The sequence below is a fragment of the Labrus bergylta genome, chromosome 20, assembly GCF_963930695.1.
Source record: "Labrus bergylta chromosome 20, fLabBer1.1, whole genome shotgun sequence".
NCBI classification, from domain to species: Eukaryota; Metazoa; Chordata; class Actinopteri; order Labriformes; family Labridae; genus Labrus; species Labrus bergylta.
In genome coordinates, this window is record NC_089214.1 from 7,878,411 (window position 1) to 7,902,082 (window position 23,672).

At 42.4% G+C, this 23,672-nt stretch overlaps 2 protein-coding genes across 2 annotated transcripts in view; one reads left to right on the forward strand and one right to left on the reverse strand.

Moving 5' to 3' along the window:
* The window catches only part of LOC109994253 (collectin-12), a 31,895-nt gene extending 17,857 nt beyond the window's left edge, over positions 1-14,038 (forward strand). The window contains exons 3-10 of the mRNA XM_020647526.3: positions 4,421-4,543; positions 9,890-9,976; positions 10,070-11,113; positions 11,357-11,854; positions 12,022-12,158; positions 12,272-12,381; positions 12,937-13,082; positions 13,187-14,038. Of these exons, the coding sequence (XP_020503182.1) occupies positions 4,421-4,543; positions 9,890-9,976; positions 10,070-11,113; positions 11,357-11,854; positions 12,022-12,158; positions 12,272-12,381; positions 12,937-13,082; positions 13,187-13,206 (2,165 nt within the window). The 3' untranslated portion in view covers positions 13,207-14,038. The remainder of the gene's footprint in view (positions 1-4,420; positions 4,544-9,889; positions 9,977-10,069; positions 11,114-11,356; positions 11,855-12,021; positions 12,159-12,271; positions 12,382-12,936; positions 13,083-13,186) is intronic.
* A 632-nt stretch (positions 14,039-14,670) lies between these two features.
* hacd1 (3-hydroxyacyl-CoA dehydratase 1) lies at positions 14,671-23,212 on the reverse strand. Its single transcript, XM_020647527.3, has 7 exons — positions 22,924-23,212; positions 19,818-19,935; positions 19,146-19,164; positions 18,944-19,032; positions 18,536-18,657; positions 16,491-16,669; positions 14,671-16,070 (listed from the first exon to the last, which is right to left on the reverse strand). The coding sequence occupies exons 1-7, from the start codon at positions 23,040-23,042 to the stop codon at positions 15,988-15,990; spliced, it is 729 nt and encodes a 242-aa protein (XP_020503183.1). The 5' UTR covers positions 23,043-23,212; the 3' UTR covers positions 14,671-15,987.
* Positions 23,213-23,672: the final 460 nt, after the last annotated feature.

The window sequence follows — 23,672 nt, forward strand, 5'->3', positions numbered from 1 at the left end:
TGACAGCACTCACTCTGGTTGCCCTGCCCAAGCGTGGCATGCATTATTGATGTGGAAACCAAAGTTTGTCAATACAAGTCACAAAAGAGGAAGTATCCTTCTATAGGAGAGAAAACAGAGGAAGAGGAGTAAGCGTTGGCTGGCAGACAAAATGGTGATGAATGCATGTTGGAGGCCCCCCCCAAAAGATTTTTGCCTAGGGCCCCAAAAGACTCTGGAATCGCCACTGATCAAGGTGTTTCCATAAGCTCAACTTATGTACCTATTCTCTGTAAATCATGATCTTTCACCAGACCTAACCTATTTGCAAATCTGTCATTCTTTCTTTTTCGCTCTGTTTGATTTTGAACACCCATTGACGTATTGTTTTCCTGTTCTGATACCTTTTCATGAACCACAACTTTCGTCGTCTACTTCTGATTCCTCTTTCTCTCCCCTCTTTGTGTTTTTGTGCCCGGCATGCTTCTCTGATTGCCCTCCTGGAGGACTCCGCTCTCCGGTTCCTGGAAAGGGGTTGAGTGAGTGTTAGGCAAGGCAGGGATCCAGATCACAGTTTGTGTGACCTCAGCTCACAGCTTTGTGTTCTCATCCGTTACTATAGCGTCCCCTCTGCTATTTACAGTAAATAAACATTGTTTTTAATGAGCTGGGCCCGTGTATCAATGTGCAATACTGTGGACATAGTTTTGGCCTGTCAGGGGAAAATGAATGGTTATGGTGAGATTTAAAAAAGACGATGTTGGTGTAGTCCTTTGTTCTAAGAAATTAGGCCGATGAGAGACACAGGCTTGGAGACAAATTTCATTAAGGTGGACTCTGTCCGGATATATTCTCATCATAGAGGTTTTGCAGGAACAATGGATAACTTTATCCTGTCAAAACACACGATGACAAAGGAACCCATTCACATTTCTAAAAAACCCCAGTGCCGTGTTGATTTTCCTTTGGGGTCTTTGTCTTTCGAGCATCCCTTTTGTTTTGCTGAGCAGTAAAAGTTTTGTGGTCCGAGCAGCCTGGCCAAAGGTTGTTCCTGCGGTTGTGGTTGATTGGATTCGACTGTGTCTGACTGTGCAGGCGACAGGGAAAGATGACGAATCAGTGTCTGATTCAGCCAAACTAAAGGAAACTGAGTCTCTGATGTGTGACTGTGAACAAGGAGGTCAGTGTTTCCACAGCCTGCGTCCAGTTCTCTTATTCATCATTTAGAATATTTATTGAAACTATGTCAGTGAAGGAATTGTTTTCAACTTTATCAGCAGTGTTAAACCTTTTGCATGTAAGCAAAGGAATCTGCAGAAATGTCTTCTTCTAGGTGATTCTGTGATACTTTAAGAGGCTTTTTGGTTTTATAATCATCTCAAATTTGGGGTAAAAACCTTTTTGATTCTCTAATATATTACCCATTTTACATTTTGTGATGCCCAGAGTTTAGCGTCTGTTCCTGCTGACGAGAAAACAGCCTGAGTTAAAGCATAAATGTGCAACAGTGTGGTTTAAAAAGCCAAAGCCAAAAAAAGAAGTCTGTCTGTTTTTTTTAAACTCCCTACCCAAAATAATTGCAGGAGCTGGCCGGATCAAAATCTTTACAACCTCCAATCAACCATGCCTTCAACATAATTTCAATGTTTACCTCTCTGTGCATAATAAGGACCTGCTGGACATCAAATTGTAGTCATTGAAATGCTGACTAACCCTACTTGTGAACCAAGTTTAGCCTGGATAAAACCAGAAGTCTCAGGTATGTGGTTACTCACTTTTAGTGAAGTTTACTCAAAACTTATCAACACTTACGCTGATGATGCACCGATATATTTAGACGCATAATATTAAAGAGACAGGAACATTATGTAAATAAATATACATATATCTTCAAGCCTTGCTCAGCAGTCCAGCATCTGTCTCTTCTCCTTATCTGTGCTCTTCATCCAGGAAGTGACCCACTGGGAATTGAACAGCAAGCAGGTCGTGACCCCCGATCGAGCCTTCGGCAGCCCAGTGGTGTGTCGACACTCGGGCTGTTGAAGAGATCACAGCTGCTCCAGTTCATGTCTGTTCTCCCTGCGTGCTCACAGAGGAGCTGTGAAACTGAACTCTCTCCTTTGTTGTCGAGTCGTCCGCCATGTGTTTCGTGTTATGCCAGGTGTCCTCCATGTTTGACAGCCAACGCAAAAATTCTCCACTTTCTTCCCCGTGCATCTGAAGCTCATCAGTCAAGTGTGCACTGAAATGGAAAAGCCGTTAGTCTGTGTCATATTTCATGTCTTACAGAGTGTTTTGGTGTAACTACAGCGCAGTAGATTTGTAAACACTGGCGGTGTGTTTGGATTGCATCAGCCGATTTGAGCTGCAGTGCTTTGATTACTGTGAGCTGATGAGCTGATGTGTTTGCTTTATTGTGGAAGCATGCATGAGGTGGCACTTCAAACATGTGTGCAGTTATGAATGATTCAGACGTGCAATCAATTATTGTGGCTGTACTCCCAGAGTGCACCTGTCTGCTTACAGGGAAGGCTTCGGTCCTGATGTCTAATGCGCAGCTGTGTGAGCCACTTTGTGTGAAGTCACCTTCTCCACAGCCAGAGCTCGGGCCGAGCTTTTAAAGACAAATCTCTTTCAGACATGTGCGTTAAGGAGCCTGGTGAGGCTCTTTGCATGATGTGGACTGGAGGATAACTATCTCCACTTCTTAATGCTGAGGTCATTTTCAGGTGTGCATCAATCCATAGGGATTTTGTTCTTCTGATCCCACATATTTTTTTGTCCTCATATTGACTCTTTCTTTCCATCTCTGTTAAATATAATGTTTTCCCACCTGATGACTTGACGCTATAAAGATTTTGGCTGGAATTGGCCAAAAGCCGTGTATAAAAATATATCTTGCTTTCTGTGAGGCTGTGATGAAACGTATTGACTTGTACATTGTCATTCCTGGGAACACATGTTCAACACATGATTTTTTTTTTTTTTACAGATTTCTTAGGTCTGAAAGTTAAGTAGTGGACAGTTTGTTTAGCCCGAGAAATGATGGTTATGCCTTTAGTTGGAGCATCACATTATTATTATTTTTCCCAAAGAAGTCATCTTAAAGAAGTGTCTTCAGTGAAAAATCCCTTAAATCCCTCTTTATATGACCTGTTCAGCAACAGACACCAGGTGGAGAAAGTTAGCAACCAGCTGGTGAAAATATAGGGACGTTTAGCAGCTTAAAGCCTCATGTTTCCCTCCTGAGTTGGTTGATACCAAAAACAGAACAAAAATGGGAGCGATGATCGGTCGGCCATATTGGCCATATTATTAAAACCTTTTAAGTGTTACATTAAATGTTTTTTTGCAGCACTTGCCTGTGCTCTTATATTAAATCCATCTTTCCCACCGACTAGCCGAGGAGACCTCCCTTCCAGCTGGACATGGTGTTTAACGGAGCTCTAACAGTCAGTGGTCATTAACGATCCCTTCACACCAATAACTGCGAGTCGTTTGTTAACTTTGGCATCAAATCTCCCATTGAGACCTCGACAAGCCCATCAGAGCTGCCGTTCTAATTTATCAAAGTATTACCTCATCGTTTAAAAAGCACTTGAAGTGGATGTGTGGTGAAGTCTTTGGCACTGAATGGTCCAAACTCTTTAAAGGTTGATGAACGACAGTCATGTGATTTACCGACTTTCTGATTGGGACAGTCGTGTATTGCACTCTTTGTGTCGCCCTGTTGAATAAGAGTTGTTTCTCCATATAGCGAATGTGAAGTAAGCCTCATTCCAGGTGCATGAAAAACCAGCCCCCCTCCCTTCCCAATCCAACCTTTCCACACACACACTTCCTGAATTGAAAATGAAACGCAGCTGTGTTCCCGTCAGCGCTTAGGATCTCGCCACTCATCTGTCATGAAAGATATCCTTGGAAAAAAACATATTCCACAAGTGTCCCCACTTGCTGAGGCCTTTTAGTCCGACTCCAGAGTCAACTGACTCGGAAAGAGATGAACTAAAATGTGCAGATATAAAAAGAGGCAGCATGAGTTCTTGCACTTAAGTACATTATACCTCCTTAACTTTTAGTGAGTCTTTTGTGTTTTTGGAATCTTTGTGCACACGAGAGAGGAATGAAGGATAAAGAGGAGGAAGTTTCCTGAGTGAAAGCTGAGTTCAGGAAAATAAGCATGTCACTGAGTGTAAACAAGTCTGTGGGGGGGATTGTTTTTGTGTCCCCTGCCCCTTCGCTACCCGGGCCCTGAGGGAACTGCACGACTCTTTAATGTTGACTCCAGGCCTGTTTGTCCAGATGTGGAACTCCTGGACGTGGAGAGTCCCTAGATAACACCAAATTCTACCAACATGTCCTTTTAAGACCTTTCAGCTGGAGAAAAATGTACAATATGCAGAGACATGTTCTGACTGATATTGTATTCTTTTTAAAACAGGGATCCAGGAGGCCACCCAGTGCACCAAGTGTAAGAATGAATGGGCGCTGAAGACCTCCATAGCTCTGCTTTACGTGCTGTGTACTCTCCTCACCATCGCTGTCGCCGTGCTCGGATATAAAGGTAAATACAGCATGCACTTTACCGTCAATGTGGCATGATGGGTAAACGTCTTTGGGGCCCAGATTACACATTTTTCTAAAAAAAAGACTTCAATGATGCAGTTTGGGGGTTTTTGTGTACAAAAGTTATGCTCAAACTAATTTGAGAGAGTGGATATCCAAAAGGAAGGACGTAAGGAAATAAGAACATTTCTGTTTGATGAGAGTCTTTCCGTTAGAGAGAGAGCTTCATCAACACAGGGAGCAGGCTTGACATGGATTATATAAGATCAGTAATGGAAAATGTTTGAGAATCGCCTCACCTTAAAGAAGAAGATTTTCACCCAAAATGAAACTCCTTAATGCAGATTAAAGGTCAGTTTAGAGAGTTCAATTTTAGAGATTGATCGCGAAGGTAGAAATGATGCAGCCAGTTAGCTAAGCTTAGTGCAAAGTTCAGACACAGGGGGATCAGATACACAGACTCTGTCTTACAATGTGCATTTACCTGCACTTCTAAAGCTCATTTATTAACGTGCATCTTGTTTGTGTAATATCCACTGGTTGCCTGGCCGACTCATGAAAAAAACACGAAGTAAAAATCATCCCTCAGCTCATCAGCACCAGATTAGCTAACCTAGTATGTTAAATTAATCAATAATGTTAATTTCTATCGAGTGTAAACATGCAATGTGGAGGTGTGCAGATGCACAATGGTAGTTCAAGTTCAGCAATCCTGGAGTGGATTTGAACTTTGGATTTGCATGGAATGATTTTGGCAAGTTATTTCTTCTGTAAACTTTCCATGCAAATTAGGTTTTTTTTGGGGTTTTTTTGAGTTTCAACACAGTCCCTCCGCCCCACAGCCTTCTCTCAGTTTATTTTACCAACACTCCTCAAGTGCTCACACCCCCATAGAGGGTCCTCAGGCTTTGTGAAGCTGATTTTCCTGGTTGGCTTTTTTTCAACATGTTCCAGGTCGGGAAACGGGCTCGACGTCTTTCGCAGAACTGAACTCTGAATGTTCCTGAGATAATTGTGCTAAACACTCCAACATGCGACCTTGACGTCCCTTCGTTTTTTTAAGTTGTTTGAGTCGCTCAGAGGTTATCTGTGTGTCTCGAGTATACGTGAACAAAGATGTCCTCCTCACTCTGAGCTCAGTCGGCCCATGCTTCATGTTTTCATGCAGGCCTAATTGATGCCAGATGAGCAGCGAGTGAACTCAGCACAGCTCCAGCAGAACCCTCTGAAATTGGGTTTTTACTGGCACCGGAGCGCTCCTCTGTCAGGGGAACCACAGCTCAGCCTAAACACACTCCCAGCTCCAGATGGTTATGTAGTGAGACCCGGAGTGCTCTATGCACTTAACATGTGTGCTCCTCTCTGTCCTCCATCGCTGACCCACAGAAACAGCCTTCATGTGGCTCCTTTGTTTTGATGCAGTTTAACCAGAGACGTTTGGCAGGGATTCAGAGACCTCCCCCCGTCTTCTCCCCTGTAGCCTGCTGACTTGATAGACGCGACCAAAAGCATCATGAGGTCACTCTCTTGAGGATTTAAATCCCATTCATTTTCCTCAAAGACAGTAAGAAAAGCAAATGGAAAAGGATATGACTTATGTTTTTTTCCTCACGCCCTTTATGAATTTATTTTTATTATTGTGGAAAAACTGGTTTGAGAAATGAACCAAAAAAGCTCAGCAGGCGCTTTGAACGGAAACATTTCAGATAAATCAAGTAAATTCAGTCAGATGAGATCAGCTTTAGACAAACAACAGTAAAACTCCAGTCATTAATGCAATCCAACACAGTCTTGTTCTGTTTTTACTCACACAGTGCCTCACATTGTCTGTGCGATCACCATCATGGCTGATGTTATTAACCATCTTAAGATACATGCTATCTGATATTAGTACTCAGTTTGTTGGCATTATGTGTCTCCTCTACATGTGCTTCTGTCAATGATGCAGTTTAATATTTGAGTATTTTCATCACATAAGTAAGAAACACTCTCTTGCTGTATTATCAACTCTCCCAAATTTTCTGAACTCTATTTCTACCCCATACTTCTTTTTCTGCCCCTTTGTGAAAAGTCTGCATGAAGTGGCTTGAGGTTTTATGTGAAATCAAAGGGAAATGTCAGGGAAAATTCACCGTTAGCTGGAAAGGGTGATGACTTTATATCACATAACCAGCGAGTGAGCAACTGGTGCAATCCTTGTGCACATAATGAAGCTGCTTCTTACTGTTTTCTGCTTTCCAGTATGTTCTACTCCGCTCCTTACTTGATTACGTGGCTACGTCAAATAACATGTAGCGTTGATATAGAGGCAGAGGCGCTGCTTGTTGACAGGCAAGGCTAGCAACTGTTTGGGGCCTCAGACCAGTAGGAGGCTCACAAACTTAAACCAAAGCAGTGGCCTAAAATGCCCGTCCATAGACAAGAAATAAAGAAACAGGAAGGAAGAGGAGTAATTGCCGGTACTCTGGCAAACATGATGGTGATGAACGCTGGTTGGAGGACCCCCAAATTATTTTTGCCTATGGCCCCAACAGACTCTGGAATCGCCCTCTGTACAAAGGTAAACATTGTCATTAAAGCGCTGGACTCCAAACCAGGGACTCTAAGCATTAAAGATGTACAATGAGAAACTTAAAAGGCCTTTATTATTATGACCAAATCCTTAAACAAGCCAACATGTTTCCACCATAGAGGTCTTCATTAGAGCTTGCCCCCTTCTTGTATGTATAACATTTCCCCTCTGAGCCCCCACATTGACCAACCAGTGGTCCCACTTTTGTCTATGATATTCTGATTGGATACATTTCCCCCTAAACACTCACAGGTTTATCATATCTCATCTGTTCCAACAGGAGTTTTTACACTCTGATGATTTTCCAACATTTCTACTATTTCTGATTTTATATGAATGGGAAGTTGGATTTTACAACACAACCCTGGAAGTTTCAAGAACCGCCCACACAAGAGCTGGAAAGAGTTCAAACTGGGTACAAAAAAATAGCTCACTTTAACAACATTTGGAAAACCTAGAAGGTTTCTGCCAAAGTAACGCTTTCCTCTGCAGCCCTGCATGTTTTATGGTTCATGTTGCCACGGTGTGATGCAAAGAGTCTCTCTGGAGGCCGCTTCAGTGAAAGAGCATGTAGAAATGTGTGTATGTGAGTTAGTGTTAATTTCAGTTTCAGGGCGAGTGTACGTGTAAGTGTCAGTGACAGAGACAATGTGCAGATGATTTGGACTTTGTGTTGTGCTAAAATAAGTGTTCCATGTCTAACAGATTGTCCCAGTTATTTTGATTTGTGGAACATTTCCTGTCCAACGGAGGATTTTCTCCAATAACTGTGAATAACACAGTTCATCTGTTTTTAAATGTCTTTATCACTTCCATAAGACAAGTCAGAAGACGAGTATGTGTTGTGGTCAGGGTTGAGTTTCTTGAATGTCAAACAGGGTGAAGAAAAGGAACAAAAAAAAGGTTTTACCATACATATAACATTAATTTTCCAAATTGAAGTTTCCCAAACATTTCACTGTCAATAACCCCGGGGACAGTTCTTTCCGTAACAGCAACAGATCTTTTCAATATGCAGTTGAGACACTAGAGAAAATTGTCTCTGGCTTTGTAGGAATTATTTGGCATTTTGGGAAATAGGATTAATCTGATTCTTTCAGAGTTATGAAGAGTAGTCCCCCTCTATTGTATCTGAGGTATATAGAAAGCGACAAGACAGTTAGCTTATCTTAGCATATAGAGATATAAAGCTGCTCTCTGCTTCTCCCAGCAGAGATATAGTCCATTGGGTTGGGTTTGTGGGCTTTAGAATTACTGAGGTGGACCCAAAAGATGCCAGCTGAATGACCTTGAGCGTTCAGTCTACTGAAACTCCCTACTGAAGGGTCCGCACTCCACACTGAACGGTGGCTATTTGGAAAGGGCCCCTGCATAAGGTTGAATTGTTTGAACCCTTGGACAGTGTGAGACAAGATGTTTCCAGTCTTATGCTAAGCCTTGTAAACTGGGGACTGGTGGTATTGTCATACTCAATGGACGGACAGCAGTGAGGTGTCAGTCTATGTTCTGCAAGACATCAAATAAACATATCAAATGTTTGCCTTATAGGTGAGTTAATTGTGGCTAGCGTTTAAGGTTGTTGATATCAAGTGTTTTAAAACCATGACAAGTCTGTTTTGTTCATGATAAGATAGTATTAGAAGGTAAAGATGATCATCCATGACAAAATCATCCATATTTTTAAACAAAGCTGCTACAAGCTAAGGAGAGAAAGCACTTTCTAAATTGCACCAATATGTTGGCAATGTTGGGTACTGATATTTTCCAAATCGTTTTTGTGCAATCTAAACAGGGAGCATGGGTCTCCATACATTTTTGGGAAAGTAAAAATAAGAGATTACTCAATACTGGGTGCCAAGGACTCTTTGATTCTTACTGTAATCAAAACGAATGTTAGAAATCTTGTATTGTGACAATCCCTTTTGCTGCAAAATGCAGGCTTGGTTTGTGCTGTATCTGGTGCTAAATCAAAGGCTGGTGTCCTCATTTGGACAGATTGATGGACTTAAACCAGTTCCTCTTTCTGGTGATTTAACCTCTGGAGGTCATCGACCTGTTGTTTTAACTGTTGAAGCAAACAGCTGGGATGCAGATTCCCAGCAGAGGAGCCCATGGAGTTCCTAGTTAAAGGACGTTTCCCCCTGGCGAGGCTGGTGGTGGAAGTGGGCTGATTCCCCCGGAATCCCAGACACATTCCAGAGGAAATGAACGCTGGTGTCGCCTGTGGGGGCGTGAAGAGCCTCCCTGCCACAGTGTCTGTCTCCTCTGTGCTGTCTTTGATCCGCCTGTTTACTGAAGACCCCCCTAGGTCACTTCCTGTCCCCTAGGGCCCTCACCAGTGTCTCCCTGTGCACCTCCAACCGCAGACTGTGCCATTGACCACCCACTCTATCCCTGCTGAATCAAAGTTTCTTCCTCCCTCAATTGGTCTTTTGCAATCCCTTCCTTTTTTTGTCTTTGACCCTAAATTAAATTGCACTCCAAATCCAAATGTCATTTTTTATCTCCACCTGTCTCTCCACCTCAGTCACACTCTAATTCTGTCCTATCCTGAGAGATTACACTAATCAAGTCCAGCATTATTACATGCCTACAAGATATGTAGACACATCTCGTTTAGTGTCTGTTCGTAATTTTTATTGGTTTCCTCTCTGATCCCTTTTATATATGATGTCTGTGCTTTCAGGCAATTCTGGTCTGGTAATAAAGACAGGATCCTGTGAGGAGACAATGATGCTAACCTTTGTCCTACCTGTTCTGTTTTTCCTTCAGTTGTACAAAAAGTCGACAGTGTGTCCGAAGGTATTGCAAACTATGGAGGAAAGATAATTGCTGTTGAGACTGACTTGAAAAAGCTGGGTAAGTTCCACTTATCTGGGTTTAAATGAAAACAAATCTACAGCGAGAGGTTGAAACATTTTGGCAATGCATTGAACAAACTTTCTCTTTCAGATGATCAAGCCGGGGAGAAGTCAGAGAATACCACCACCGAGATCCAGGCTTTCAAGAACAACATCTGGAGTCTCCAGAGGCAGCTGTCTGCGGTGGAAGAACGCATCCACAGCGATCAAGTTAAGCTGAGTCAGCTGCAGAACATTGACTCAGACATCCAGAACGGCCAGGGCTCCATTCAGGGACTGCTGGAAAGCAACACAGCCACCTTGCACTCCGTAAATGGCACCCTGCAGTCTTATGGCAACATCATTGAGGGTCTGCAGGATGACACAGTCAGGATGCAAAGAGAACTCCAGCAGCAGGTGAAACTTCAGGACCAGACCCTTCTAAGCATCAGCAGTCTAAACTTCACGCAAGCCCAGCAGAGAGTCCTCATCGCTGTTCTGCAGCGCTCAGTGGACGGCACCAGTCAGGCTATCCAGAAAATGCGCAATGACTTTCAGAGCATCGAGCAGACGGCCAGACAAGCTCGAGCTGATGCTGACTGGCTGCGCAGTAAAGTGGAAAACCTGCAGGTTATGGCCAGCAATGTCTCGGCACTCGCAAAGGCCAATAACGACAGCCTGGATGAGGTTGGTTCACAGCTCGCTGTTATGACCAACCAGCTGCAGAACACCAGCAGCCTGGCTGATGCTCAAGACCAGACCTTGAGGGAGATTTTAGACCAGCAGAGGGACTTCAGGAACATCACATCCACCAAGTTTGACCGGCTGGAGGTACGGCTGGACGAGACTGAGCAGAGTATGGATCGAGTGACTGGCAACATCAGTTTCACCACGCAGCTCCTGGGTGCCATCAACCTCAACCTGAACGGGCTACGCACTTGTTCCGAGACCGTGGGCCGTCACTCAGACATCCTGCTGAACCTCAACAACAGCATGACAGATGCCAGGGCAGACGCAGCCGGTCTGAGGACCCAGCAGGAAGAGCTGGCAGCACGTTTGGACAAGGAGGTCACCAACCTCTCTATTGTCATGGAGGAGATGAAGCTGGTGGACAACAAACACTCACAACTTATAACCAACTTCACCATTTTACAGGGTGAGAGATTTGTGGGAAATATACCTCTCTAATACTTAAAAAGTTATTAATTAGAGGTTTGGTACAACAACCCAATGTCTGTACAGTCAATATAAAGCCACAGCCATCAGCAGGTTTTCTCAATCTTCTCGTCCAAATCTCAACTACAGAGTCAAATCTCTTCTCCAAAAATGCTGCAAAATGTGTTTAAAAACTACCAATAATCTTTTTTCACTCGCTCACAGTACGTTTTTCTTTTCTCAGGTCCCCCTGGACCCAGAGGTCCAAGAGGGGACAAAGGACCTCAGGGGTCATCTGGTCAGCTTGGGCAAAAAGGAGAAAAAGGAGAAAAGGGTTCTCCTGGGATACGAGGACCCCGAGGAGAGCAGGGTGTCCCGGGACCTCCAGGTCTACCAGGGCTGAAAGGCCTTCCGGGCCTACCTGGAAGCCCTGGTTTAAAGGGCTCACGGGGGTCAGGAGGGAGGGCCGGACCTCCAGGAACTAAAGGAGAGCCAGGTACCGCCGGTCTGCCTGGAAGAGACGGACAATCAGGTCCTCAGGGGTTACAGGGCCCACCAGGTATCAGAGGCTCTATGGGACCTGCTGGGGAGCAGGGACCAAGGGGACTGCCAGGACCAGTGGGGCCTCCTGGGCCAGCAGGACCACCAGGACAACCAGGAATCCCAATTCAGGTTCCTTTAGTACCATTGGGACCTGTGTCTCTGCAGGACGAGGCAGTAGCTCCGACGTTATGGGCCCCAGGTACAACTTCACTCATGAAGTCTAAGTCTTAGTTTCTGTCACATATCTTAAACCTTCATGAAATATCCTGAGGTACTAACAGGAGGGTAGATTTAGATTTCAAAACATTTGTGACATACGCTGTTGTTGTTTTTGCAAAGGTTGTTAATTCTCTTCATGTTTCACAGGCTGCCCCACTGATTGGGTAAACTACAGAGACAAATGCTACTTTTTCTCCAAAGACCTGCACAGTTTTGATGATGCAAAGGCAACTTGTGAATCAACAGCTGCATCGTTGTTGATCATAAACGATATAGAGGAACAGGTAACTAGAAAATAATGACTTCATTGCACTTAAACAAGGACATACATGAAAACCATTATGAGGTGAAAGGAAAGGTTGTGACTGCTGTGTAATTTGTCCTCGTGTGACCTCAGAAATGGCTGAAGAAGCAAACGTTTGGAAAAGGTTATTTCTGGATGGGTTTGACCGACAGGGACGAGGAGAACGCTTGGCGCTGGCTGGACGGGACTGAACCTGTTTTCACGTCAGTATCAAATCAGAAAAAGCTTTTATCATTATGTAGGTGCTGTTTCTAGGATTGATATTTAGTTTCAGAGACGAGCAAGATATTGCTTTCCTTTAGGCTTTCAGTTACTGACAAAGACCAAATCATCACGCAGAGACAATTAAAAAAAAAAAAAATCTCATTACTTTGACCTACATGAAAAACTATGGTCCTTCTCCACAATCTAATAAAACAAATACCTTCACATTCCACAATCATTCATTTGTTTTAGGAGGTCCGATTACACCTTTTTTTTCCATTTTTCTGTAAGGGTACACAAGAAAACCACAATTAGATAAACATTAAAGCTTGCAAAGCTAAAAATAATAAACATTAAGGAGGTAATTATTACATTTATAAACACTGGGAGAAACTTAGTTAATCCCAGAGATGCATGATTACTATATACATGAATATGAAAAATGCATAGAATTCCTGTTGCAGTTTTTTCATTCACACTGCTGTGGATTTTTTCCAGGCTCTAAAAAGTTTAGTAAATCTGATGTGTGAACGCCCCCTGTTGTTTGCTTGCAGAAAGTGGAAACCTGGTCAGCCTGACAACTGGGGCCACGGTCATGAGCTGGGAGAAGACTGTGCAGGGCTCATCCATGAAGGGTTATGGAACGATTTCTTCTGTGAAGATCTCATAAGCTACATCTGTGAGAAGGACATGGAGACCTGTACGTCTGATTTTTTGTCTCTCTGTTTTTCCTCCCTGCCCAACAAGCATCATCACACTTTTCTTCTGATAATAAATTGTCATTATGTTTGTTTTTTTCTGCAGCAAGATCGCCTGGATCGTAGCGACGTCTTGAAAGGGAGCTTGCAGTGAGCAGCTAGACTTCCCCCATGTGGCACTGGTCCACTGACACAGCACATGGAGAGTCCATACGGAGAGAGAGAAAGGGACAATCCTGAAACGAGCCCAGGGCTGCAGCAGACATCTCGCCAATGCTAAAGAGATGCCTTTCTCCTCCAAAGTGGACCAAGTTTGACTTTACCAGCAAGTGCAATACAACAGGGCAAGCAGAGAAGGACGTCTTAAAGTACCAAATCATCGATTTATATAAATCTGAATATCTTTATGGTTATTTGAAGAACATTTATATTTCTGTATTCCATGTTCAACTGAATATCTGAATGTATATTTCATTATGCAAGTTATTCAAGCTATGAAGCCAAGTGGACTTGCCTTAGTGCTTCAATAAAAATGTGTCTTAAAACGGAGAGGTGTAAATCGATGCGCTAAACGCATACTGTCACTGATGTGCTATCTTTGATGAGGAACCCATTATGTAACCTCATGAATGTCTATATGGCATTTCCATGTATACCTTTAGAAACATATTATTTACACTTACATGCAGAAGACTGTCACAACCATCTTGACTTCTAGTTCAAGACTGCACAATGACAGTTCAATACTCCCTGTATGATGCAGTATTAAGGGATTATTAAGATTAATTTCTCACTCTTATAGATGTTGGTATGTTTTATATAAATCTTTGGATCCTACCTACAAATATTAAATGTGCCAGTTTCAGCTCTCAGGTACTGTTTCCTGTGAAGAACAAACACTTTAGTTTAAAAAACATTTCAAGAGGTGAAGGAAACACAAATAAATCTGTAAAACCTGCACGACGTTTGTATTTGTTGGATTGTTTTTGCATTGTAAGCAGAGCCAGATACACAGATGTAGTATCAATGTAACTCTGCCCCCCTAGAGTTTAAAATGGGTACTGCAGTCCAAATTCCAAACATTGAAGAGAGCTGTCTCCCCCTGCCCCCTCCTCTCTAGAGTAGAGAGTCTAGAGGGCGTCTCCTGAGGTAAAAAGGTAAAAAAAATAAAAATAATAAAAGACGAGCAAGTAGCAAGAGTCTGCTATACGATGCTAAAATGACAATATTTGCCTTCATATCAATGCTATGTGTAGTTTAATGGAATCACACTATCAAAAAGACCGGAGAACAACATACTGACAAACAGAAAACATTATGAAGCCGTTTAATAACCTGAACGGAGGTCATAGTGGTCGCATGCAGACACCGTGCAGCAGTCACAGTATATAAACATCACCCCCCCTCCCATTGGCTAGAGCTGAATTCTCCTGACTATATCCTGCTGCCCTCTGACATAAGCTCACTCTGACTTGCTGGGAGAAATATGGCAGGGGAAATATCCAGAGTTTTTCCGGTGTTTTCTGCAAGTGTGAAAGCCCTAATATTGGAACTTTAATTCTCTTTATTGTTATCACAGAAATCTCCAAGGATTGTACAATTTAGTTTATTGATTTTTCACAAACAGGTATTTTCACATTTCAATTGTTTTGTTCTTGATTTAACAATGACTTGAGTTCTCTCTCCTCTCACACAGATTATAAGAAATGTAGATTTTCTTTGCTAACCATGGGATATGCAGTCCGTTAACCTTAACCTTTCCTCTCAATCATTTCACATCCTGTTTCCCGACTTTAGGAAAGTCAGTCACTGCTTCAGCTGCACAGAAGATTGAAAAGATCTCACAATAGCACCTTTAGTGGGGGGGGACTAACAAACTTTTTTTTGTTTTTAAATCAACATGGACATGACAGTCTTTATGTTAAAAAACAGACAAAACAGGCTGAAAGATGAGCGCTTAAAAAAAAGAAAATCTGAATTTTCTACAGAGAAAAACCTGCTAGTTTTGAACTCAATTTAGTGTAAGATGCACTCTTGTAAATTAATTTGACACAGTAAACATCAAAGCAACATAGAAGAATGCAGATGAGCCGAGCAGACGACAGAGTTAAGTTTGAGCTGTGCTTGCTCGACAGTATGTGAATAAATTATCTTTAAGTAATGGATTTAGCCGCTCATTTCACATTGCATCATTTACACAGAAGGTAAAACAAACATACACAAAAGAAGCATAATGTCTAAACGTAGATTTATTGTTGAGCTATGATACTAGACTATGAATATTTGATCTTATGAAACCGTGTTTTTTTGTTTTTATACAATTGTGTAAAATCACTGTGGTGGAATACTCTTAACATATTATAATAATAATGCCAATTGTGTTAATTTGGGGGGGGGGGGGTAAAGTGGGGACACTTACAGAGACACAACTTACAATCTTCCTTCCCATGTTACATTTCCCAGGAAGCCTCTCATTTGCCTTATTCTCCCTCAGACAGGTGTGAGCAGCAACAAAGTGCGTTAAGCTTGTTGGGTGAAAAAAATAAAGACACAGGATCTCTGAACTGAGACACAATGTCGAGCTTCTGTTTCAAGCTCCACAGCAACAATGGGACTGTAAACATGTCTCCAATATTACCGCCCAGATAGGAATCAATCCTACATGTATGTATTTATTTTCTCTCAGTACTGATGAACGCCTTTCTTCCATGTTATCACAAGTGATACAGCTCTTGTCAGACAGGTTTTCATTTGCACTGCGTTTTCCGGTCCAGTGCAGTAGAATGTAAAAGCTGATGGTGCTAAGGACCAAAGAGGAGATGATGTGGAGGGGGAGGGTGGGAGGGGGGTTGAGGGGTGATTCTGAGGCAGGCTGGCTCAAAGGAAGGCATGATGTGGCGGCTTTTTCTAGTCATCCTTCTCCACAATGACCTCCCCATGAAGCACCCTTCTCCTCTGCCGCAGCATGTGGAAGTAGAGCTGAGGAAACACTGAGGAAGTAAAAAAGAAAAAAACACTTTAACTACATCATCCTTTTACAAAAGATGACTTACAGATCACATGAAAATCTCGTACAGACAAACCAAATTTGCAAACCACCCTGCTTGAGACATTTTAAGGCCTTAGAGAAAAATAAAAATGTCATGTCCTAACGCTCTTCCCTATGCTGAGTCAATAAAAATCATTCTAATAAAAACATTCAATTAAAGAAATATATAAACCCACTTAAAATTAAATGTGTAGGCAGATTTTTCCAAGCAGCATCCTCCTGAGCTGAAATTTCACTGCAGTTCCTTAGATGACCACTAGAGGTAGGCTCCAACTTTCTTTCATACTCTTAAGCATTGTATCCTGATAAAATAAGAGCAGTGTAAAAAAAAAAAAAAAAAAAAAAAAAAAAGGCTCCTTACGTGGGATGTAGGACAACATGACAATGATGAGGCAGTAGTAGTAGTCGAAGGAGACATTATAAATGTTGGGGAGCCTTGTGGAGTACATTCCAGATCTGCGTACGAACGGCAGAGCAGCATAAATGGTCAGCAGTTCTCCAACGACTCCCACAGGGTACAAGACGATGAAGAGGTTGTACCTGGGAAGAACAAAGAGGGAGGAGATTTAACACTCACAGAGATATACACATACTACACCCCTTCAGCAGAGAACACTCCTGGAGATGGTAAAGCACTTGCATGCATACTAAGGTTGTCAAATGATTAACATTTTTAATTGCAATCAATTTGCTATATTCTAATACTTAATCGTGATTAATTACATTCCATTCTTTCTATATTTGGAAATAAAAGTTGCTTTTATTTTGAATTTTTGTACTGTCTTAAGCTGAGAGTACTTAACTTGCCGTTTGAATTCAACAATGCTTTTATTTTGAAATACAGTATGGACCTTCTGCTAGATGGAAGGTTAGGACACTTAATTCACTACAGAAACAGGAAGTGGTTGGGGATCACAAAGGATGAGTTTAACAAACAATGCATGCTTTATTTTGGAAATAATGATTTGACTTGGCCGTTGTCGTAGCGAGGAATTCTGCAGAGTGAGAGAAATTCTGACTATCACTGAGCTTAGTCGTTGATTCCTGCAGTGACAGCAATTACTCAGCACTTAAATAAATGCATTCCAAGGCAGCTCTGTGTCTTTAATTAGTAAACAGATTTGGGACTGCCACATCAAAAACAGCCCCCAAATGTATCAGGATGACAAGCAATTATTCACAAACTGTCATCCTCTCTGCTTCCTTCTCCAACTTCCCCGTCACTTCACCTACGCGTGAGACGGCCTGCCTCCCTTTGTGACACCACACAGTGTCTCACGTTTGATACATGACATGACTCAGGGCTACAGAGGTCCTGCATTTAGTCGAGACCACAGCAGAGGCTCGGGGGGGGAGCTTCCAAGCGGATGTGAGGGAAAACATTCCATGACCAAAACAGATGGTCTTAAAAACGGGAGCAGCTGAACATGAGCCCCTCTCCTGGGGGCCTGGCGTCTCCTCCATGCTTGAAGGAAGATGTGAAGGGTGGGGGGCAGGGAGGAGAGACGCGTTCGGTACATGAGGATCAACACCCAAACAAAAGAGTCATTGGCACAAAGCTAAACGTGACACTGAGGTAGTAGCAAAATTAAAATTTGGCTGGTGGGCCTCCGCCTGCATGAGATAGAGCGTCTCCTCTTGTAAATGGGCTGATGCAACATGTAAACCTGGGTACTCTGAGGCGAGACAGCCACTCTCAGGGCTGTGAGATGCCAAGCCTATGTGTAGGACAGCTACCAATGTGTACAGCTGACGTTCCTCCAAACGACTCCTATTTCAGCACAGACACCCAGGGGCAGACCGCCACGTCATAAAGTACTCTCCATACAGTAGAAGGCCGGCATTATGTCACTTTGCAGCAGATACATTTGTTGAGCATCATCACATTTCGGTGATTCAAACTGAGAGTATTTTAAATGTTGTATTCAGGCTGATATTTTTGAATTTGAGCAATGCTTTTAAAGAGTTTAACATACACAATAGAGTAATGCAAAACGTTAACACTGTATTTTCTGGAAGATTAAAATACAGCTAAAACATTTTGAAATGCTCTAAATGTTTGACTTTTGTTCTGCATCATCAGTATAGTCAGAGCACAGTATGAGCAGTTAGTTAGCCCAGAAAATGGCTAATGAGGTGCTAATCAATAAACACACACATGCTCCTCCTCTCTGTGTGAGCCAGGCGATAATAAATACACACACACACACACACACACACACACACACACACACACACACACACACGGGCTGCACTACTTCCTGACGTAAAGCCGCTCTAGGTCTGTGACGGGAAAGCATGCCAGAGGTGAAATCTCCAGGTCACACCAAACATGCACAGACACAATGTCCGACACGTTAATGACAATTCAAGCTCATCCCTGACAAAGTGTGATGGCATCTCCACCTGGCCCATTTGATGAAGTACGGCAGGTGGTTGAGCAGGTTGAATGTGTAGTAGGAATATCTGGTAATCTCTGTCATCGTCCACACGACCAGGAATAGGATTACGCTCTCTTCGTTCTGGATCTTCATTTAGGTTGGAACATACAGCGATCACACAGAGAAAGTGTTTACACATATCAAACGACAAGTGCTACCTCTAGCAGGTGTGTTTGTTCACAAAATTAACATGAAGCAGCACAGGGGTTCTTTCAGTTCCAAAGCAACAAATTGACACTGACATTGGCAGCATCGGAGTGTGTGTGTGTGTGTGTGTGTGTGTGTGTGTGTGTGTGTGTGTGTGTGTGTGTGTGTGTGTGTGTGTGTGTGTGTGTGTGTGTGTGTGTGTGTGTGTGTGTGCTGTGATAGTCACCGGTCTGATGCTGTTGGTGACGAACCAAACCATGAAAATCCTTGAACACACTTGAACCCCGGTTACAATCACAGAAGTCCTCACGATTCCTGAAGCACAACAGGAGGGGAGAAAAAGAACATCAGTTCAAGGCTGCAGAAGAAGGCATGTGTTTGCATTTTAAACATTAACCATTGGCCATAGACAAAAAAACATTACATACCGATGGCACAATGTCCCACCTGTTACAGAAAAAGATGAGAAGGGTCAAATTCTCACATCTATATTAAGACATACATAGACTATAAGCAGTCCTTTTCCTTAGTTTTGATCTCTCAAGGTCACATATCATGAAAAATACACTTCACCATGTTTCTCTAACTCTAATATGTGGCTCTAGTCCATCTGCAAACCCCCCAATGATGAGAAAAGTCCATCCTCTCCATAATTTGCCTGCTCCACTTTTCAGAAAATGTGTGCTCAAACAGGCTGTTTCGAGATTTTCCCTTCATGACATCACAAAGGGCAGTAGCCCCTCCCCCAGGTGGGTGACCCTCCCACAGCTAGGTGTTTGTTCTGCCCTCTGAGTCTGCCTTCTCACCGTAAACAATAGGACATGGAGCGAGAAAGCCCAAGCCGACAAAAGCCCTTCCAGAGAGGGGGCGTGGTCAGACACAGCTCATTTAAATATTTAAAGGTACAGACAAAGAAACAGCCTGTTCTGAGCAGGGTTGAAATAGAGGGGTTTAAAGGAATGATCAAATACAGGATCAGAGTGGATTTAGAACAAGACACTTCACAGACATGTTTTGAGGAGCCCTGAGACTTATTTAAACTGGTTGAAGAGGAGGAGAATATTTGACCTTTAAGATAGTGTATAAAAAAAAACTCTTACCTCAACTAATGCAACGGTCTGGAAAAACTTGAGTGTCCTTGCTATACTTCTGTACAGACCTTTGTGTGTGCCTTTCTGGATGTAGAAGCGCATCATCGCCATGGCCAAAACCATCCACCTGCAGAAAAAAATTAAGATAAATAAATATAATGGTAAAATGACCTCTGAATTAACGTTTCATGCATCGGGATTTTTTCTTATACAGTTATAGAATAACAAGATAATGATGGTAAAAAAAAACAAGTGGTCATTTATGGTGGAAGGTCCAAGAGTGTGTCCATAGTTTTTGTGTTTCCCTTTACTTATATTCTCTGCTCTGCACATGCATGAGTTAATTTGCTGACCTGCAAAATGCTTGTTCATTTAAAAAACTATACATCAACATTTGATTTCTTTTGTTTTCTTTCTATTGTCTTGACTTCTTTTAATAACTTAGCAGGCTGTGAGACTGAAGTGTCACTCTGGGATTAATAAAGATGTCTGAATTTACAAACCAGTTGTACCAACATTGGTATATATGATTGGTCCTTGGTATAAACATCATGACTGAAAAACTCAAATACATTAATCCCTAATAGACATCTTTGATAAATGGAGTCTTTTCTAGTCTTCAGACACACACCTCTGATGAAGCAGAGGGAGCAATTTGGGGTCAAGTGTCTTGCCAAAGGACACATCAGACATGTACTGTAGCTACAGGAGCTGGGGATTGAACCCCGACCTTCCAGTTAAGAGACGACAGACTCTACCAACTAGTCTTAAAACCCTGTATCAGACACCCACGTATGTGTAAATGATCGCCTCAGATAGGAGACTTAAGAGCCAGATATTTGTGCAGAACACTAAACATCCAGGATGTAGCATAAACCACAACGGAGGTTATTTTTAAAGTGGACGTGATATTCAATATTTAATGATGGTGAAAAAACATGATGAACAGGTGGACTCATATGACTGTCTGTATGCGTGAATCTAACAATATGTGTCAGTAACCAGAATATTTCTGCAGTGGGAACATGATGAGGAGCCCACCTCACACCAAAACATAACCCATTTCTCCATCAGTGCTTGAAGAGCTTCTTAATCAAAAGTGTGTTTACATTATATTATGACAACAATGAATATTTAACGAGAGTCATTCCTTCTCAACCACAAGTGCAGAAAGCTGTTAAATCTGTTATTTTGCATCTAGTATTTAGCTTTACTTAGCATCCAAAAAATGTAAGGTAAAGACTGCTAGGAGGATGATTTCTAATACAACCCCCCCCCCCTCCAACAGAGAACCTGAAACTTGAAATTAACTTGGCATGTCATCGACTAACATCCTTTCTGATCCTGAATCAGCAACACACAGAAGTGAAACTGAACAGGAGGAGACTCATTTACAACAGACTCCAGCCATGAAAGATTATCTCACAGAGCCGCTGACAGGATCAATGGTATTAACAACTTAAAGGGTACGACACTGGATTGGATATCAGCCTGTGGCTAATAGGATCATAACATTCACCTGCTAATTGTTTTACCCATCCATTGTTTATCTTTAAAAAATACACCAATTGCCCAGTATGCTCTCTGATGGATTAAAGATGTCCTCTTTCAGCAACAAATAGACTGAAGCACAAATATATTGAGTTCACATTCTCATAGACAAGCAGAAATGTCCCACATTTGAAAACATTCAACTTGAAAAAATGTAAATTGCTTCAAATAATTACCACTAGAGTACAGATTTAAAAATGAGAAACAACTGAAATACCGTTTACATGCTCATGATAATGTAGCGTTGTGGGGTAGTTAGGCTGATTTGGAAGAATGGAGGGGAGGTGAGATACCTTTGCTAACTCAACTGAGCCTTGCATCATGAGTACTTTTACCTTTTGTACTCTAAGTATAGTTTGAAGCAGAGCTGGGACAGATCCGATCTTAAATCGGTATATCGGCTGCGATATTGGCGTGATTTATGGATATCGGACTGACGGCGCCAATCCTCGTCACCGATCATGAAGGATGGTTGGGTGCTTTAAACATTCTCTGCTCGCACAGTCTCCCTTTGAAGATGCACTGACTGAACTGTAAGAAGTGTCCACAAAGCGTCTCCATGACGACGCTCTGAGGGGATGGAGCAGCTCCTTCTATATCCAAGGTACAACTCTTAAACTTCAGTTTAAAACTTTTAATTTGAAAAGCTGACAGTTTGTTGCTTCTTCCTGTTTGTATGTGAAGCCAGAACAAAGTTCAGATTTATTTGGACTAATTTTTATTTATTATTAATATTATTTTGATCTTTGAATAAGAAATGCAATGCTGGATTTGCGTGTAGCCAGACACATAATACCAACAACAACAACAACAACAACAACAACAACAACAACAACACTTAATTATGATGATAAAGATATCAGAATCAGTATGGCAATCAGATTGGAACTGAAAAAAGTGGATCAGTGCATCTCTAGTTTGAAGCTTGTATATTTAAAGTAGCCTATTTGGAATACATGACTCTCACTCCTGTTAGAGTTCTTCTACACATTGTGTCTGCAACTTTTATAACCCTCACCCTTGCAGAAGTAAAAGGCTAAAGTAAACACAAACTATTGATTTCCATCTTTATTTTTTGCCAATTGAGCCAATAAACAAAGGCGTCTGACAATGACGCGCTCGTTCGGCACTTCACAAACGTTATGTTGTTGTTGTTCAAAAATCTGCCCATTGAGCATTTCAGTGTCCTGAGCTCCAGTGTCAGCGCACTCCGGCTATACTTATCACTGCAACTGTCGGTGGCACTGTGGGCCTTGACGCTGACACCGTGCAGTCAGCCCTATTTGGACACGGCTGCAGCGCCAGTCTGTCACTTTAAACAAACGCCATTCATTCATTTATAATCGCTCACATGAAGCCCGCTTGCATTTCTATGTTTGTTTCTACTAATTCATTAAACACAAGTGTGTTTCCACCACCAATGTCCGGGGAAGCAGTGAATTGAGCGAGCTGAACAGGCACTTTCGACTTGACACACAGTCCTATAAACAGCAACACACGCTTACAGTTTTTTAGGGAGCGGCAAACTTCTAGGCTTTCGTATTAATAGGTATTACGCACGTACCCTGCGGTCATGGCGATGTTGTAGAAAGTGAGCCATGCGGTGGCGAGGGCGCTTTTGGTTCTCTTCTTGTTGTTGGTTTCCTTCTCCTCAACCGTGCCGTCCTCCTCGCTGGACGCCATGGTACCGGGGGCAGGGTGGGGAAGTCAGGAAAGGAGTTGACAGCTGGGGCTGTTAGGGAGGGGAAGCAGCAGGGTCATCCATCCATCTAACCGCCCCCGGTTCCCCCTCTCTCGCGGGACTAGTGGCTGCGACAAGTGCGTGGCCTGCCGGTGGGTCAGGGAGTGATCTGAGCCAGTCTGTTATGAAGCAGCATGTGATTCGCACTTGTTCTCCCACCACACCAGCAACAGTGGAGTGAAACTAAACACATACTGAAGAATTGCAGACCATCTAAGTATTTTTACACAGTTGCGTGACACTTTCTACTTCTTCTGCATTGATTTATAAGGAGCCAATGACGTCACAAAAAGTAACAACATTGATCTTGTAAGCACAAATTAGGTTATTACCGCACAAGATTGTTTTTTTCAACGTTTTGGGACTTCAGGAACTCCGTAGATTCAACAGTTTATCTTCTTTTATTTCTACAAATTATTATTTATTAGGATTGTTACAAGAGCTGACCAGATATTCTTCCTTCAAGCTTAGATTTGAGTGTTTGCCATAGGCTTTACATTTTAAAGCCTTTAGGCAATGTGTCATACATTGTGTTTTTACTTTAGTATAGCAGCCAGGATACTGAACCCAGT

What these genes read in the sequence shown, in the direction of transcription:
- hacd1 (XM_020647527.3), bottom strand. Translation starts at nt 23,042, where the DNA reads ATGGCGTCCAGCGAGGAGGACGGCACGGTTGAGGAGAAGGAAACCAAC. An exon ending in TCACCAACAGCATCAGACCG is followed by an intron (nt 18,658 to 18,943) that starts GTGACTATCACA and finishes ACCTAAATGAAG; the next exon opens with ATCCAGAACGAAGAGAGCGT. An exon ending in CATGTTGTCCTACATCCCAC is followed by an intron (nt 16,071 to 16,490) that starts GTAAGGAGCCTT and finishes TTACTTCCTCAG; the next exon opens with TGTTTCCTCAGCTCTACTTC.